The sequence below is a fragment of the Aythya fuligula genome, chromosome 4, assembly GCF_009819795.1.
Source record: "Aythya fuligula isolate bAytFul2 chromosome 4, bAytFul2.pri, whole genome shotgun sequence".
NCBI classification, from domain to species: Eukaryota; Metazoa; Chordata; class Aves; order Anseriformes; family Anatidae; genus Aythya; species Aythya fuligula.
Window position 1 is genome coordinate 66,766,697 of NC_045562.1, and position 17,561 is coordinate 66,784,257.

Genomic DNA, 17,561 nt, shown 5'->3' on the forward strand with positions numbered 1-17,561 from the left:
GGTTCTTTTGAGGCAGATGCCAAATTGTACTGCCTATGGAAGGAGTGATACACATAACAAAATGGAGCAGTATTTACCCCTGCAAACAGAATACACACCTTGCAGCAACACAGCTGGAGAAGGGATGTAAATGTTCAGCTGAGTCTTACACATTCAGTATGCATTCAGTGAGAAATGTACAGACACCAGCCCCTGTCTCTCATTCTCTTCATTACAGTTTATGACATTTAATAAATCCCTGGGAAATGCAGCTTGCTTTAATAATAACTATTTAAACATTTTTCCACCCCTCATCCCCCAAAAAATGCAAACAGGAAAAGGGAGAAAAGGCAGAATTAATTTTAAAGGTTTGGAACAGCTGCACCTTCATTTTGAGATGTGTTCACACAAATCATTGACGATCTGCAATGTATGCTCCTCATTTATATATATATATCTGTGTGTGTGTGTATAAACGATTTAGTTGCTATAAGACCATAAATATGAAGGATTTAAAGACCTTTAAAGTGGTGTGGTGATTGCTCTTCCTCTGAAAATCTGCATAGCAGAGTGCCTCTGACTGCCTGTCTGAGAATGAGAGCAGCACCCATCCAGCCCCTGAGATCAGGCTTTTGAGGGCAGAAAGCTCCCCAGAGAACATGCAAGTTGAGCTAACTGGAAATTTGTCATTTTTCTTTTACCTCAGAAAATGTTAGTTCAGTTCACCAAAATGATTTTGTTTTAATGTAAGTTGGTTTAGGAAAGAATCCTTGTCTTAAACAAGCTACCTGCTGCAGGATAGTAAGGTGCTTAGTCCACTGATCTGAGACTGATGGAGTACAAATTTACTGCCTGGCAATCCAACAGGGGGAAATAAGGTCATGGGATGCATGTGCTCTTTTTCTTATTTCATGAAAATATACAAGACTCCCAGGTTTGTCCCAGTGACACATCAAAAATTAAAGGAAGATAGGGAAAACATTTCCCATCCCCAACTCTATATGAAAAGACCCCTCAGAAAAAAAAAGAAAAAAAAAAAAAGAAAACAAAAAAAAAAAAAAGAAAACCCCATGCTTGACTTAAGCCCTGTGTAAAATCATCATTCAGAAGGTTTTAACAGTACAAAGGTTTATTTAGAAAAGAGTTTGGATTGTTCTTTAGGGTTTTTTGGCAAACATTTAAATCCTTTCATAACTGAAAAGACTGCCAGTGCCTGGTACCTAGCACTTTTCCCCAAATAAGCAGCAAAAGCCAATTTCTTAGTGGGACAAGTCCACCACAGGCCTCAGCCGCTCTGTTTATAAATACTCTGATCTGCTATTCCACCACTTAATCTTTTCCTCTTGATGCCTCTGCTTGTTTTCCCATATAAATCCAGAGCCCCTATAAGCTCAATGCCTGCCAAACTCAGTGTCTTAACCTATTTTCCTCTGTGGATTCCCTGTGCCTTCTGTTAGGGCTCAAAGACAATCCCTCCACGCTCTGCTTACCTATCTGCACCCCAGCACAGCTGCTCCAGCACCATGTCGCCATTCCGCACCACCGTGAATGCACTCAGCCTCTCCAACACCATCCCCATACCCCACACCACCACTCTGCACCACCAAGGGGACGAACCCTTGTCCTACTCAATCTGCCCCATCCCCATGTCCTCTTCCCTCCCTTCTTTTTCAGCACAGAGCCTTTTCTTTCTCTTTTAACTCCACTTCTGCTCAAGGCAAATCCATTCCTCCAGCTCAATGCCGGAAGTTCTTCTTCTTCTTCTTAAAGAGAATGTGTTTAAAGGACCTGCGGAAGTCCTGGTTGAAGATGGTGTAGATGACTGGGTTGAGGGAGCTATTGCAATACCCAATCCAGAAGAAGAACTTGAAGAGAGTCTCAGGGACCTCACATGCCTCCCGGCAAATACCATAGAGGCTGTAGCTGAAGAAGAAAGGGAACCAGCAAACTACAAAGACCCCCATGACCACGGCCAGCACAAAAGTGAAACGTTTCTCCCGGGCCTGGGTGACCTTCTTACGGCAGATGCTGCTACGCTTCCGGCGACGGCGGTATGAGAAGAATTCCATGGAGCGGTTGCTAGAGCGGGACAGACGGCTACTAGAGTGCTTGGAGGAATATGAGTAGGAGAAGGACTGGCTCTTGCTGCTTTTGCGGGGATGCTCCTCCCGGCTCCGCCTCCGCCTGCTCTCTGAGGTGCTGCTCTCCTCCAGCTCAATGTCCTCCAGCTCAGAGGCTTTACGCCAGTGGTGCACTGAATAATGTCCATTCTCTCCCAGCTGCATCCTCAGGGATGTGCAGCCCCCAGCAGCACGGCTCAAGCCATTCTCAGTCTGGGAGGACCCCTCTGGCATTGTACGCTTCTCAGAGAGGGTCCTGGTCCTTAGCTTGGCCACGCGGTAGATGCGGATATAGACCAACACCATGATGAGGCAGGGGGCAAAGAAAGAGCCAATGCAAGAAGAAAGGATGTACCACGTCTCATCATTGAGCTTGCACTGGGGAAAGACATCTCCTTCGGGGTCCCGGTACATGGAGATCAAAGGTGGGAAGGAGATGACAGCTGAAATGAGCCAGACAGTGAGGATGATGGCCTTGATCCGCCGGGGGGTCCGTTTGAGGTTGTACTCCACCGCCTGCGTGACTGACCAATACCTGTCGAGACTGATGGCGCACAGGTGGACGATGGAGGAGGTGCAGAACAGCACGTCCAGCGCCAGGTAAATGTTACACCAAGCCTTGCCGAAGTACCAGTAATTCATAAGCTCGTTGGCCAAGGAGAAAGGCATGACCAGAGTAGCCACCAGGATGTCCGCGCTGGCCAGGGACACCAGGAAGAGGTTCTGGGGGGCTCTCAGCGCCCGGCTGGTGAGCACGGCTATCACCACCAGCACGTTGCCCACGATGGTGAAGACGATGAGGAAGCCCACCACCGCCGCCAGGCTGGCCACGGCGGCGGGCGAGTAGGGGGACGGAGGCTTCAGGAGGGGCGACGAGGGGGCCGGCGCCAGGCTCTCGTTGGGGGAGCCCAGGCTCGTGTTCCCCACCGGCAGCAGATCCATGGTGGGTGTGCGGGGCGCCGGCGTCCTACAGAGCCCCGCCGAGCCCCCGCCCCGCCCCGCCGCCCCGCCGCCGCCGCCCCGCCGCCCTCCTCATCGCCCCCCAGCCGCGCGGCTCCCCCCGGCTGCACCTCCCCCGGACCCCTCAGGGCAGAGCCGGGCGGCGCCGCCCCGCCGAGGAGCGGAGCGCGGCCGCGCTGCCCCCGCCCGGTCCCCGCTGAGGGGACAGCGGGGCACGGCTCGGCCCCGCCGCCGCCCGCCCGCTCATGCCCGGCTCCTCGCAGCCCCCGGCTCCGCGGAAGGCGCCGCCCGGCCGAGGGGAGCCGCGGGCGGGCGCTGGATCCTGACGGGGAGCGGCGTCCGGAGCGGCGGCGGCGGCGGCATCAAGCCCGGCGAAGTCGCGGCTGCCCGGCGGCTCCGTCCTAGTCTTGCATCGCGCTCCCAATCGCGCATGCTCAGTCCCGACAGGTGAAGCCGCCTCGCCCGCGACACCACCCCGGCGAAGAGGGGAGGGAGGGGGGGGAAATAAAACGCGATAAAACCGCCCCGAGCGCCCGGCCCCGCCGCGCTGCCGAGCCCCCCGCCGAGAAAAAAGTTGGCGGTGCCGTGAGGGGCGGCGGCGAGGCCGGGCTGCCGGCGGAGCGCCGCCTGCGGGGGGTGCTGCGGCCGCGAGGGGGCGGCCTCCGCCCGCCCGCTGCCGTTGGCGCCGCGCTGAGGGGAGCGCCCGGGGCGGGGGGTGCCGGGGGTAGGCGGCGGTCGGTGTGCTCGGGGTGTGCGGTGACACACCTAGCGAGGGGGTGTCGGGGTGTGGTTGTGGAGGTAGAGGAGTCTAGACGGGGTGGGAAAGAGTTTTGAGGTGGTAGCCCCTCAGTTCGGGCTTTGTTACGGTGGCGGAGCGGCCGCAGAGTTTTGCTCAGACCGTCTCTGGAAGAGACAGGTGAGTGTTTTCAGTAGTCCGAGTGCACGAGGAGTGTGGATGTGTCGCTCTGCTTCTTCACGACAAAGGTGGGAAGGTGGGGAGTGGAGCCATGAACTTGCCTCACCCCCCTCTGCCCGTGGCGAGTAGCCAGCGCGATATATCCTCAGACCTCTGCAGGCAGCCCTGTGACTACATTACCTTCATTTAGAAAGAAAATTTGAGGAATGACAACAAAAACTAAGTCAGTGCCACTTTAACGCTGCCTTCTCTAGCTGAACCTGCCCAAAAGAGGGTAGAAGTAGGTAATTCAGCATAACCTGTCTGTGATTTGTGCTGTGTGATCCTGAGAAAATTCTGCCTTGCTCTGGAAAATACATTCTCTCTTCCCACCCTCTTTTCCTCCATCCACTCTCCCTACATCTCTCATCCCCTAAAATCTGCTTTTGAGATTGCCTTTGTGAAGCCATTTGGACATGGTCCTGGTCAACCTCTGTAAGTGGCTGTGCTTCAGAAGTGGGGTTGGATGAGATGACCTGCAGAGGTCCCTTCCAATTTGTAGCATTCCATAATTTGTGGTTCTTTGCAACACTATGAGATTAGGATAACGTTAATGTAAAGATAACAGCAATATATGTGGTGTTCCTCTTCTGGGAGCCCTCCTTGGTGCCTGGATTTTAGATCACAAGTCTTCAAAGCAAGGGCTGTCCCACTGGTCTCTTTGCTTCTGTGCTTGCCTTTTTTAGTGCCACGCTGCAGAGAGCTTGTACTTGTATAAATCTGATAACAGTAGCATAACCCTACCCACAGGATTAGCTGTGCTCATTTAAGGTGAGACAGCGTATGAATTCATCCACAGCTAGTTACTTCAGTAGTTGCTTTTAATCCATAATAATATATGCCTTTTATGTTGTGTGGCAACGTTACCAGCTTGCACAAGATGGCCACATTTTCCTCTGTAAAAATGTGGTAAACGAGGTGGATATGTATGACAGGTCTTGCAGGGTCTTGTGGTACTGAAAACCACAGCCTTAGTGGATTCCGTGGCTACTACCTAATTTTGGAGTTGCCTAAAATCCTTCATCATCACCCTGCTGACTTCTAAGGAGAGGAATTTGATGTTGTGCCTATGGGTATTCCCAGTCTGAGCAGCTGTCTTATGCCTCCCTTCTGTGCCCCATCTGGACCCAGAAATGCAGTGTCCCTAGGAGTTGGGAAGGTCACAGTCTGGTGGAAACATTCTGTTTACTACTGCCATGATCATAGTCTTTATAATGCAAAAAGGTGAGTTTTAAGGGAACATAAACCTAGGAGAACTTATCCTTCATTGTATAACTCGGTGTTATAATTGTCCTCAACTTGAAATAGAACAGCCTTTGTCTTTGGGGAATGTTAAGGGATTTTCTGATTCCAGTTACCTTTTTGGTGCAACAAGCACTGACTCCTTTTTTTCTTTCTCTTTGTTATTTTAGTTACGTGGACTGGATTATGAAGGGCTGGAACTGAATATGCTTGGCTCTGATGCGAAAGAAAAATCCTCTGAAGATTATGATCTAACAATCTATTTTATAAGCAATTTACTCTGAAGTTTTTTTGTTGTTTGAAAACTAACCAACAAACACCTTGTGACTGCGTCTAAAAGAGAAAAGACATCATGTTGAAGCTAAACTTTCTAATGCAACTGAAATGCAGAAGCAGTAATTACCTAAACAACTAAAGTGTAACAAGCAGAACAAAATGAAATAGAAATCTGATATCCCCTCAAGTCCTCCTAAACAGACAAGCAATTTGATAAGGAGGGCCCTTTAAAAACATTTGCCAAGCCTCAGGAAGAATAAATGAATGGAATTTGAAGTTAGTAAAGTTCAAACGGGAAGTAAATTGCACATTTTTAACATGACAGCTGAATAACCACTGAAGTAAATTCCTAATATTTGTGGTCAGTTCTTCATATTTGAAAGCTTCATAATGGTGTTTATGAACTTAGAGGACAAGGTGCAGGAATTTAAAGTCTAACCTCTAATGTGACTGACATTAGGCAGGATGACATTAGCGAGAATGTTTATCAAACTGCTTCCATCTGGGCTTAAAATATCATAAATATAAACTGCAAAATCACATGAACACTTGGAATTCAAAACCTAACTGTTAGAAAAGGGATATATAAGCCCCATGATATTCAATTCCCTTAGGGTAATTAGGAAAGCAGACCGAGCTACATATCCTACTGAGTTTTATGAGCAAGTATATCTTGGAGTTGTATGAGCTTGAACTTGAAATAAACTTTCAGCTAATAACTCGGGGCTTCAGATTAAAAGAGCTTTTCAATAGAGATTTATCTTTGCTGAAATAATACCGAAGTTTCTTAACAAAAGGAATGAGACAAGTGAATGTCTGAGCAATTATTTGGCATTTCTAATGAGGAGATGTCAATTGTAAAAGATATAGGAAAATTAAAAATAAATTGGGAGCAATAATATCCATTTTATGTTGTGATTTCTTTAACACCAGAGTTGTACTGTAACTGAAATAATTCAGTCACTAGTATGTGCTGACAGAGTGAGCCCTAGGCACACATTTATCATTTCAGTATAACTCCACTGGAGCCAGTGAAGTAACGTTTGGATTTTCATATATGTAAATGAGATCCAGTTTGGGTCCTCTGTGCCTAAATAGCAGTATATCACCATACAGAGAGGAATTAAAAATGTGCATAGATAAGAGAAATCTGCCCTCATGAAAATCTGCTTAGTCTACTGAGAGACAAAGATAGGAGCAGAGTGAAAAACAGTGGATAAATCAAATGTAGTCATGTTTTTGAAAATCAGTGATTTGATATAAAACATAAAGGATAAGGTTTCTAGAAACCTGGCAAGATAGGTGGGCACATTTCTACTCTTTATCCTTTCCCGCCCTTATGCTGATTCAAATGCATCTCTCCTTACAGTATTTTGTTCATTCTCAAAACTGGCTTTCCAATACTTAATAACTCCTAACTATTGGCCTGCATTGGAGCTCACAGTCCGTAGGTGATAATATATTCCCATGGAAAAAAAAAAAAAAGGTGGGGAGGAAGGGTTAGAGACTGGATGAGGCTCCTTTAGGCAGTGGATTGGACCTGGCTTAAGTTGATCCAAGCCCAGTTCTTCCTGAAGTAATCCGGTAGATATTGTGCCATACCCATCTACCCGCTGTATGGTGTGCAGCTTTGGTTCCCTCATCCACAACAAACTTTCCATCACAGAAGGTTGAGAAGATCCCATGGGAGCAGAACTACTTCTTATAGCTTTTTGTCTCTAATTCTTGTTCTTCTTTACTTGGGCTCTCTAGTTGGACTGACCTTTAATTCAGTTTGACTGACAAGAAGTCTGTATTGGTCAAAAAGACCCACCACCTGCACCTGGGTTTAAGTCTTGGGAAATCACAAAACCTGTCACTGGATAATCTTTGGCAGTGCTGACCAAAAGAAATCAAATCCACATTTCGGGGCAGTTATCAAACTGATATCCACCCAACCACTGAAGTCAATGGAAATAGTGCTACTGATACGCTTTAGGCTTCTGTTAGGTTGTATTTGGTTTGAATTCAACATCACCTGCCAGAAGTGTACACTGTGCTTCCATGTACATAGAATTAGGAGATAAAGCTTTTGCCAGTTGGAGATAAAGCTCTTCCAAACTTTGCCATGTTTTAAGACCTCAAGAAAGACTTGTATGCTTGAAAGCGTGTCTGTTTTTTAACTCCCACCTGTATCAGCTGAATTAAAGGCAAATACTACCTCTCCCTACAAACCTACCTCTTTATATATCTTTAAGTCATCATAATTGTAATCATTCTGTTAAAGAAATGCTCTTCAATGCCATTTTCTGCTTAAAAAACAACAAATTAATCCCTCCCTCTAGAAAAGAACAAAGTTTTCTTTCTTAATAGAGAAGGTGATTCCTGATTTTCAGTGAGAACTTTGTTCTTTATTCCGCCTTGTAACTTTGAAAATGTGTATTAGATAAATAGAAAGGTTTACAGGACAGCCTTATGTACTAAACATCTGGAAGTGCTTTTTAGTCTCTCAAACTAAGCTTTACATCAATCAAGAAAATTATACATTCTTATCAACTGTACAAGAAACTGCTAACAAAACATTCTGTACATCTGTATACTTTTAAAGACACATTTGCATTATAACTCTGCTCAGGATGTAATGATCAAGTAGAATGAGTTAGCTGGAATCTCTGTAAATAGTTAAAGAGAGAAGCTACAATAAATCCATGTAATAGCAAAATGGGATAAGAGGTAAATAGTAAGTAGTCTGTCCTGAATTTTGAAAGAAAGAAACTAAATGTAAGAAAATAGGGAGTTTTTCTTTAATAAATAAATAAATAAATAAATAAAGCAGTACAATGTCCAGAGAAAGACAAAATTTTGATTAAATTAATTCATCTTTTTGAAACCAATTCTTTATATGAAAGAATATTTCATTAACAATTTAGGGATCAAGACCAAATCAAAAACATTTTTTTTTTTCCTTTTTTTTTTTATTTACCTTGGTGAGGAACTAAATCACCATGCTGAAGTCAGTATTATGTTTGATCTGAAAGTGACAGAGAAATTTATCAGTTTGGCTCCATAATGCATTTTTTTCTCTGACATTCTGTCATATATTTGTGACCTTTTTCATGCTCTTATTAAGCAGTATCATTGCTGTTGGTTGTAAGAACATGCAACAGAAGTCAGATAATGTTAGTTAGGCATATCTTGGCTGGCTGGTTTCTGTATTTTTTTTTGTTGGTGGTGTTGTTTTTTGTTTTTTGTTTTTTTTTTTGCTTTTACAACAAGATTGCTTCAGCCATAACTGTTGCCAAGAGTGCCATTGCTTCAACCCTTTGGAACCAAACCTGGGGCTACCACTGAAATATTTGTTAGATTCTCTCTATTACTGGAGAGTCATGAAAAATAGATCTATGTCCCCTATTCCTTTTTACTATTTGTACTGTTGCTGTTATCTGTACTCATTGTGAGGCTTCTTCATTTCTTATTTATTTAGTCAGACTTTAAATAGCCTTCCCAGACACCTGTACTGATAGCTGTGCCATTTGCACAGGATGAGTGTATTATTTTTTCTAGGACTCCGCACTGTATTTGAAGACTCTTTCACTTGATTTCAATGTGTTTTATAATCATACAAGACAGTAATATGTATATTATAGTAAGCACAGTAATATGTATAAGAAGGAATTAATTTATTTTTCTGAACTTATATAAAGAATGCATTTATTTGCATTTTGAATAAGGTTATGTAAATTTGTAAAAGCTTCAGCTTCTCAATAGAGAAAATTATGTATAGATAGTTTATCTGTGGGATTGCCTATCTCTGTTAATTGTACAGCCTGTTTATTTGGCATCAGGGTAAGACAGCCATTTTCATCACATACTTTCAACTGATTTATTTATGAGATGAATTTTGACTACAAGACCTTACATCTCTACTCAGTTCATTTATATTTGAAGCCCTATTTCCACAGTAATGATCACAAAGCAGAATCCATTCCAATGGATTTCAGTGAAGGTGAGGTAGATGATACAATTTTTGTTACCAAGGTTTATCACCTCCTAGCTGCATCCAATTCACAGCATGTTTATGCTTAATGTTTTGAATTGCCACATGAAAGACTTCCAGGGTTGGTACTACCTGCTATGACTATCCATTATCAAATCAAGCCACATCCAATTCAGGACAAGAGGCATCATCTTACACTGTTGTATGATGCTATTCAAGAGAAAGCTCTTGTATATACCAGATCAATTAGAGCAAATATTACTGTGTTTCCTAAGCCTGCAATGAATGGCAACTCTGAAGCTACTGCTTTGTAGTAATGTAATTGGCTTCAGTGTAGTTAGCTAGACTGAAGACTTTCCAAGGGAACAGGAGAAGATTCTATATTCCTGCTTTCATATCAAACCTTGGGGACATACACTAATGTTGTGATGTCCTTTTCATTTCCTTATATCTGTTCTATAGTAATTTGAATTGTATTTGATAATTTATCTTTCTTCTGTCTCTCAGAGGCTACTTTAAGCTCATGCATATTAGAATTCTTCAAGATAGATATCAAATTTTGCCATTCCTTACTAGCAAATTGAAGCATTTTCTTGCAAAGTTTTTGAGATGTTCTGCCTTTCTGTTCCTTTGTTCCTCTAAAAGATTTTTTTTTCCTATTTATTTATTTTCTCCCTAGTCATTACTCCTTATTTCAATTTCCTCATTGTGGCTTAAGATCTCCATAAAGTCTTTAAACAGCTTGATGAATGTTCTCATGTCTCCCTTCAGTGCTGCTGTTTCTGCTTTCAGTGTCTGTCTATAAGCACAGCGCCTTTTATCCTGTTTTGGCCGATCTTTTTACTGCTTTATCTTTATCCCTATATTTCTTTTGTCTTTGTTTACTTTTTGGCCTTAATGTATTGAGTAGATTTAACTTATCCTGCCTTTTTTCTGTAATAGCATCCCATGTGGCATTACTAATCCAGTCTTCTTTTCTAGTTTTGATAAAGAACAATCTCTGCTGAATTAATACAAAATTTACAAATGGTTTCCTATACTTTTTGTATAATGTCAAACAAAGTTTCTGCCATATCTGAAAGCTTTCTTGAATGTGTCAATTAAAAATCATTCTTTATGTATTCATTCTTCATTAAAGCTATTAATTTTTCTTGCAAACTTAATTCTCTTGTTTTGTTTTGTTTTCATTTTAATGGTGTGTATGTATAATTGATGTTCATATGGCCTTAGAGTCTGAATTTCATCATACACATTAAAAAACTACCTGATTTCTAGTAATGCAACCAGAAGAGATCCAGCATATTTTGTGTATTTTATTGTGGGGGAATAATATCCCTCTGCCAGAAAGGACAATTCAATCAGGAAGACACTTTTCACTATTGTCAAGTGGGTCTTGTGTGTACACTGTCAAGTCAACACATCACTGATGTCACCCTGGACTTTAGTAGTAAGGACTAGTAAAAACCCTATAAAGAATATTACTCTTTTCTTTATGACACTCATTTGTTCCAGCCTGGCTTTAGATGGTAGTCCTTTTCACACTTGCACTTAAATTATTGTCAATAATTCTAGTATTCACTCTGTGCTATAATATTTCACTTCTTTGATAACTTGAGACTACTTCAAGCCTATATTACAAGTGATATAGTCGAGAAAGGAGCCCAAAATTGGGGATAATTTTGGAGTAGTGACTTGTTGTGGGCCTTCCCTGCTACAGCAGTATCTCTCGGTACATTTTATGCAATCCACTGGAGAATCACCCGTGGGTCAAAGATACTCCTTTGACATTTTACTGTCTATTTTGGATTTGGTCTTAAGCATGTAAATCAAATTATGCATGTCTTTCTGTGTTTTGATGAATGAAGCCTTATATTTAGAAATGGCAAATCAGTAAATATCAGTAAACAAGTCATTTAAAGTGAAAACGTCTCATTGGAGGCATGTTACAAAGCAGAAAAGATGTAATAAAATTTATTCTCAATTCATGTTACACATTCTTACTCATGTTTGGAAGTAAGGATGAATCAAGGAAAAGAAAGAGAGAGAGAGCAAGCAAGAGAGAAAGGAGAGGAGGGAGGGAAGAAGCTGTTATTTTCATCTCCACAGATCATCCAAAAAGTATGGACTCAAGTGCTGTGTTTTTTCTGATCTTATCCATTTACTTTGAACATCTGCAGTGTGCAGTAAATTATACTTTACATTTGTAGCTAGGTTAATGGCAATCTTTAAGAATATCGGGCAAAACATGTCAAAAATTGCAGTATACCTTTAGGAACAAATTATCTACTAAATGTGGTGAACACAGGCTTTTCCAAATAAGAATAGTTTAACTCTCAAGAGATGCACAGCAGGAGTAGGAGCAAGTACCGTAGCCTGCTATTATCTGTCATGCAATGGAACTGTTGATTTCAAGTTCATAGAAAGTTCAGATCAAAAAGAGATAACTCAGTGAAATCATTGATTAGGAGTAGGAAGACAATAACGAATCAAAAAACTATGTTATCTGTTACCAGTCCTTGATTATTTAAGTTACTGCAGCTATTGGAAAACAGAGCCAGCTTAGCACTAGACAACATTCTTTTATTTGTATTCTACTTGCTTGTCATAGTTTTATAAGATTCAGCTAACTCTGGCAATCAGTAGTCTTTAAAATGAAAATGCAGAAGACATACAAATTAACTCTAGGTCATACAAAGAAAAAATCGTAGTGAAGAAGTTTTATTAATTTCATGCAGAATCAAAAATGTAACTCAAACTCTTGTTTCAACAACAGTGCTTAAGAGTCATGAATGTCTGATTCAGACTTCAGCACAGAAAATGTCCCTACCTAAATGTGAGCGTTTATGTAAACATAATGTACCACCATAAACATTCAATACCAGTGTACGTGCACTGTTATTATAAATGGACTAATATCTGTAACATCTACCAACTGTTCTTTTCCAACAGATTCGTAGAGAATTCCTGTTCAAATGCATTTTGGTGTCCGTTGCAGAGGGATATAAGACATGTCTGTCGCTTAATGTTGCCTTTCTTATGTTAGCCTTCCTGTAGGAGTACTCATAAGCTCCCAGGGCAATACGGAGCTGTAAGTAATGAAGCAGTGTACCAGGGCCAAGTGAAAGGATTTGGAGTGTAGATGTGGATCAGACAGATACACATTTTTATCACATCTATTTAAGATCCATTATTATTTAATAATTAAATTATTTGAGTAAATACTTTGCATAGTAAAGTAGGCAAATATGCTTAACAGTGCTGGGAGTATCCTGCAAGGAAATACCAATGCATCATAGCTCTTTCTTGATCTTTGATCATGAGCACCTCCTGTCAGATGTTCTGGTTCATGCTACTTATACTTGAGCAATTCCAGCAGGTGCAAATCTTGGATCCTATCCACCTCAATTAGAGCTAAGTTACAAGGAAGGAATTTACAAGGCCTTTCTGAAACACCTGTGAAAACACATTTAATCATTTATAAAGCATTTGTTGCTTACCATTACAAATTTAATTATTTCCCTCTATTATCTTTCTCCGTCAAGAAAGCTATTGACAGATTAGCAATCTTGTTCCTTCTGGTACTTTGATCACTTTGCATTAATGACTTTGGCTAGGTAAAGGCATTGGCTTTTAAAAATGGAGTGAGATGCTTAACAGCTATCTTATTAGTGTTAATTTTCAGTATTCCATTAGAATGTGTGTTAAAAGGACAGGTAAAAGGTTCAAAGCTTCCCCTACCAGTGAATATCCCCTAATGCAGCATCAAAGAAACGTGTAGTGAATGACTGGTTGGGACAGATAGGCCTTAACAGTAGCAGTAACTTGTCCTTCAGGTGGCCTCAGCATTAGCCAGTCAAGCTTAATGAGTAAAAATGCTAAGCAATAAATTTAAGGATATAGAAACATAGAATGGTTTGTGTTGGAAAAGACCTTAAAGATCACCAATCCCCCTGCCATGGGAAGAGACACATTCCATTAGACCAGGTTGTCCAATGTCCCATCCAACCTGGCCTAACAAAGGGCTGAGTTTCTAAAAGAGTAAAGGGGGTAGTTTCTCATGTGGAGTCATCCAGGATTACTCTGTAGATCCATAATAAAGACAGCTTTGTTTAACTCATTTAAAATTTTTAATATTCCAGTGGCTACTTTTTTTCAAAAATTTTACACATATCCTGTTGCAGGATATTATTTTCAGCATCTCTTAGCAAGGCGTTTGCAGCAAATTCAGCAGTCTGACAGAGCTGCCTCCAGATGAATGGTCACTCACAATAACTAATAGTTTGGCTTTCATTTCAGTCAAATGATTTTGGGGTAGAGGCTTGAGCAGTCTGCCTTCCCTCCTGCAGAGAATTCTCTGCTGTTCACTCCAGAGTTGTCCTCAATAACAGGACCACACTGATGCACTGTGCTCAACTCATAGCTTATGCAGCTCCACACAGAAAACAAGCCTGTAATTAAATTGTTCAAAATTTGAAGATCAGTGTGTTTTGCCATCCCTTCAGACCTAATTACTTGCCAAAACACACTGTGCACAGGGTGGGAATTAATATTAATTAGGAATCGTCTTGAACTGCAGATTACAGCCATTATAGGCAGAGGAAATGATTATGAGATTTATGCAACTCACATCTTTAAAAAAATATAATTACAACAACAAAGCCCTGTTTCTCAGTATACATAAAGAGGCTAGATAAAGACATTTGTTCTAGGTTAATGTCAGACTGAATTGACTACATTCCACAGGATTCATCCTGGTTTATACCACTGCAAGTGACAGGAGAGGGAAGCCCTTTGTGTGCTTCCATGTAGTAATGGACTGGCTGGTAATGTTGCTGATGGTGATTTTCATCGGCCAGAGTTTTTCTGAAAACAGCCTGGGCCATTCTGCTATGATGTCCCATTTGCTATCACCCAGCTCCTCCTTCTCAAGGCATGTGTAGACATTCCACATGTCCCTCACAAGACAAGAGGCAGAGCTGGGCCATAGCACACTGCTTTTTATCAGCTGCAGAACATGTTTAGGGCAGTTTCATGGTCCCTAAGCAAGAGCAGAGTCCCTGGTATACCGCTGCTTGTTGGGGAGCTCTGCCTGGGGGTTGGTGGCCAGAAGTTAGTGCCTCATTTTCTTGTTTGGAGGCTGCAACTCCAAGCTTTTGCTCCATACACAGAAAACATTCCTGAATATGTGCCATTCCTCCTTAGTATAATGCTAGAGGTCAGTAATCTAGGCTGTATTCAGAGGACCTAAATAGTTCCTGTTGACTAAATAAGAAGGAGGCCTTCAGAAACACCTGGTAATGAGGAAACACCAGGCTCTGGAAATAGAATGAATTTTGATAGAATGGATAGAACACAAGGAGAACACTGAAAACTGGAAGACAGAAGTGCTTATGTCAGTTGGCTGTACTTTGTTTTTTAACTCCCAGAAAAGAACAGGATGATGGGGTGTGCAATGACTTGTCCAGTATCGGAGGCTCTCCCTTAACAATTGCTGCCATCAACAGAAGAAATTTTTAATTCAGGCTTTCCAATAACAGTATCAGTGACTGCCAAGAATGTTTAATGAGCCATATGTATATGAAAAAGAAGTGGCCTCTTTTGTGGTTTCTTGATTAAAAAGAACTTGTAAACCATCAGCAACTGACAAAATATATACTGGGATGTTATCTTCTTTTTTACCTTTGAGACTTAAAGGAACAGAATTTCAAGAACAAACTAAAAGGTCAGATTGGGTGATTGGGAGTATGGAAAAACTTTATAAGGACAGTATTGATAGTATTACAGTCCTAATTTATTTTGGAAGCAAATAGAGTAGAAATATCAAAAATATACTGAAATGGAATATGAAAAGCATCAGTTGCTGTGCTTGAGGTGTTCAACTCTTAGAAAAGAAGCAATGTTTGTTTCCAAATGCTAATGATCCATGTCTGTATATTTATGAATTGATTACTACTGAAATGAACAACACTTAATACATATTTTACATTTTCTGTTCAAAGCAAGAGTCATATTTTGTTGTCATATCTCTTTTTGTTTCTAATATAGCATTCTTATTATAGGTAGTGCTGCTTTAATTTTGGCGTGCTGTCTTGAAGTAGTGTCAGTGCCTTAAAGTATCACAGAATCACAGAATTTCTAGGTTGGAAGAGACCTCAAGGTCATCGAGTCCAACCTCTGACCTAACACTAGCAGTCCCCACTAAACCATATCCCTAAGCTCTACATCTAAACGTCTTTTGAAGACTTCCAGGGATGGTGACTCCACCACTTCCCTGGGCAGCCTGTTCCAATGCCTCACAACTCTTTCAGTAAAGAAGTTCTTCCTAACATCTAACCTAAAACTCTCCTGGCTCAACTTAAGCCCATTCCCCCTCGTCCTGTCACCAGGCACGTGGGAGAACAGACCAACCCCCACCTCGCTACAGCCTCCCTTGAGGTACCTATAGAGAGCGATAAGGTCGCCCCTGAGCCTCCTCTTCTCCAGGCTGAACAAGCCCAGCTCCCTCAGCCGCTCTTCGTAGGACTTGTTCTCCAGGCCCCTCACCAGCTTCGTCGCCCTTCTCTGCACCCGCTCAAGCACCTCGATGTCCTTCTTGTAGCGAGGGGCCCAAAACTGAACACAGTACTCGAGGTGCGGCCTCACCAGAGCTGAGTACAGGGGGACGATCACCTCCCTAGCCCTGCTGGTCACACTGTTCCTGATACAAGCCAGGATGCCGTTGGCCTTCTTGGCCACCTGAGCACACTGCTGGCTCATATTCAGCCGACTATCCACCATCACTCCCAGGTCCTTCTCTGCCTGGCAGCTCTCCAACCATTCCTCTCCCAGCCTATAGCTCTGCTTGGGGTTATTGTGCTGCAGGTGCAGGACCTGGCACTTGGCCTTGTTAAACTTCATGCAGTTGACCTCAGCCCATCGGTGCAGCCTATCCAGATCCTCCTGCAGAGCTTTCCTACCCTCAAGCAGATCGACACACGTGCATAGCTTGGTGTCATCTGTAAACTTACTGAGGGTGCACTCAATGCCCTCGTCCAGATCATCGATGAAGATATTAAAGAGGACCGGCCCCAGCACCGAGCCCTGGGGGACGCCACTAGTGACTGGCCTCCAACTGGACTTGGCTCCATTCACCACGACTCTTTGGGCCCGGCTATCCAGCCAGTTTCTAACCCAACGAAGCGTGCGCCAGTCCAAGCCAAGAGCAGCCAGTTTCTTGAGGAGAATGCTGTGGGAGACGGTGTCAAAAGCCTTGCTGAAGTCAAGGTAGACCACATCCACAGCCTTTCCCTCATCCACCCAGCGCGTCACTCTGTCATAGAAGGAGATCAGGTTCGTCAGGCATGACCTGCCTTTCATAAAGCCATGCTGACTGGGCCTGATCGCCTTCTTCCCCTGCAAGTGCTGCATGATGACTCTCAGGAGGATCTGCTCCATGAGCTTTCCTGGCACTGAGGTCAAACTGACAGGCCTGTAGTTTCCCGGGTCTGCCCTCCGGCCCTTCTTGTAGATGGGCGTCACGTTTGCTAGCCGCCAGTCGATTGGGACCTCCCCCGATAGCCAGGATTGTTGATAAATGATGGACAGTGGCTTGGCCAGCTCCTCTGCCAGTTCCCTCAGTACCCTTGGGTGGATCCCATCCGGCCCCATCGACTTGTGCACATCTAAGTGCCGTAGCAGGTCACCAACCAGTTCTTCATGGATAGTGAGGGCCACATCCTGCTCCCCATCCCCTTCCACCAGCTCAGGGTACTGGGTATCCAGAGAACAACCGGTATTGTCGCTAAAGACTGAGGCAAAGAAGGCATTGAGCACCTCCGCCTTTTCCTCATCTCTTGTAACTAAGTTTCCCCCCACATCCAGTAAAGGATGGAGATTCTCCTTAGTCCTCCTTTTTGTGTTGATGTATTTATAGAAACGTTTTTTGTTATCTTTAACGGCAGTAGCCAGATTGAGCTCCAGATGAGCTTTGGCCTTCCTAATTTTTTTTCCCTGCACAGCCTCACTACATCCTTAAAGTCCTCCCTAGTGGCCTGCCCACTTTTCCAAAGCTTAT

The 17,561-nt window shown here is 42.9% G+C and overlaps 1 protein-coding gene across 1 annotated transcript; it reads right to left on the reverse strand.

Annotated features, from left to right (window-relative positions):
• Positions 1–1,678: 1,678 nt before the first annotated feature.
• Positions 1,679–3,101, reverse strand: ADRA2C (adrenoceptor alpha 2C). Its single transcript, XM_032186326.1, has one exon. It carries the CDS (start codon positions 3,039–3,041, stop codon positions 1,716–1,718), a length of 1,326 nt encoding a protein of 441 aa, XP_032042217.1. The 5' UTR covers positions 3,042–3,101; the 3' UTR covers positions 1,679–1,715.
• Positions 3,102–17,561: the final 14,460 nt, after the last annotated feature.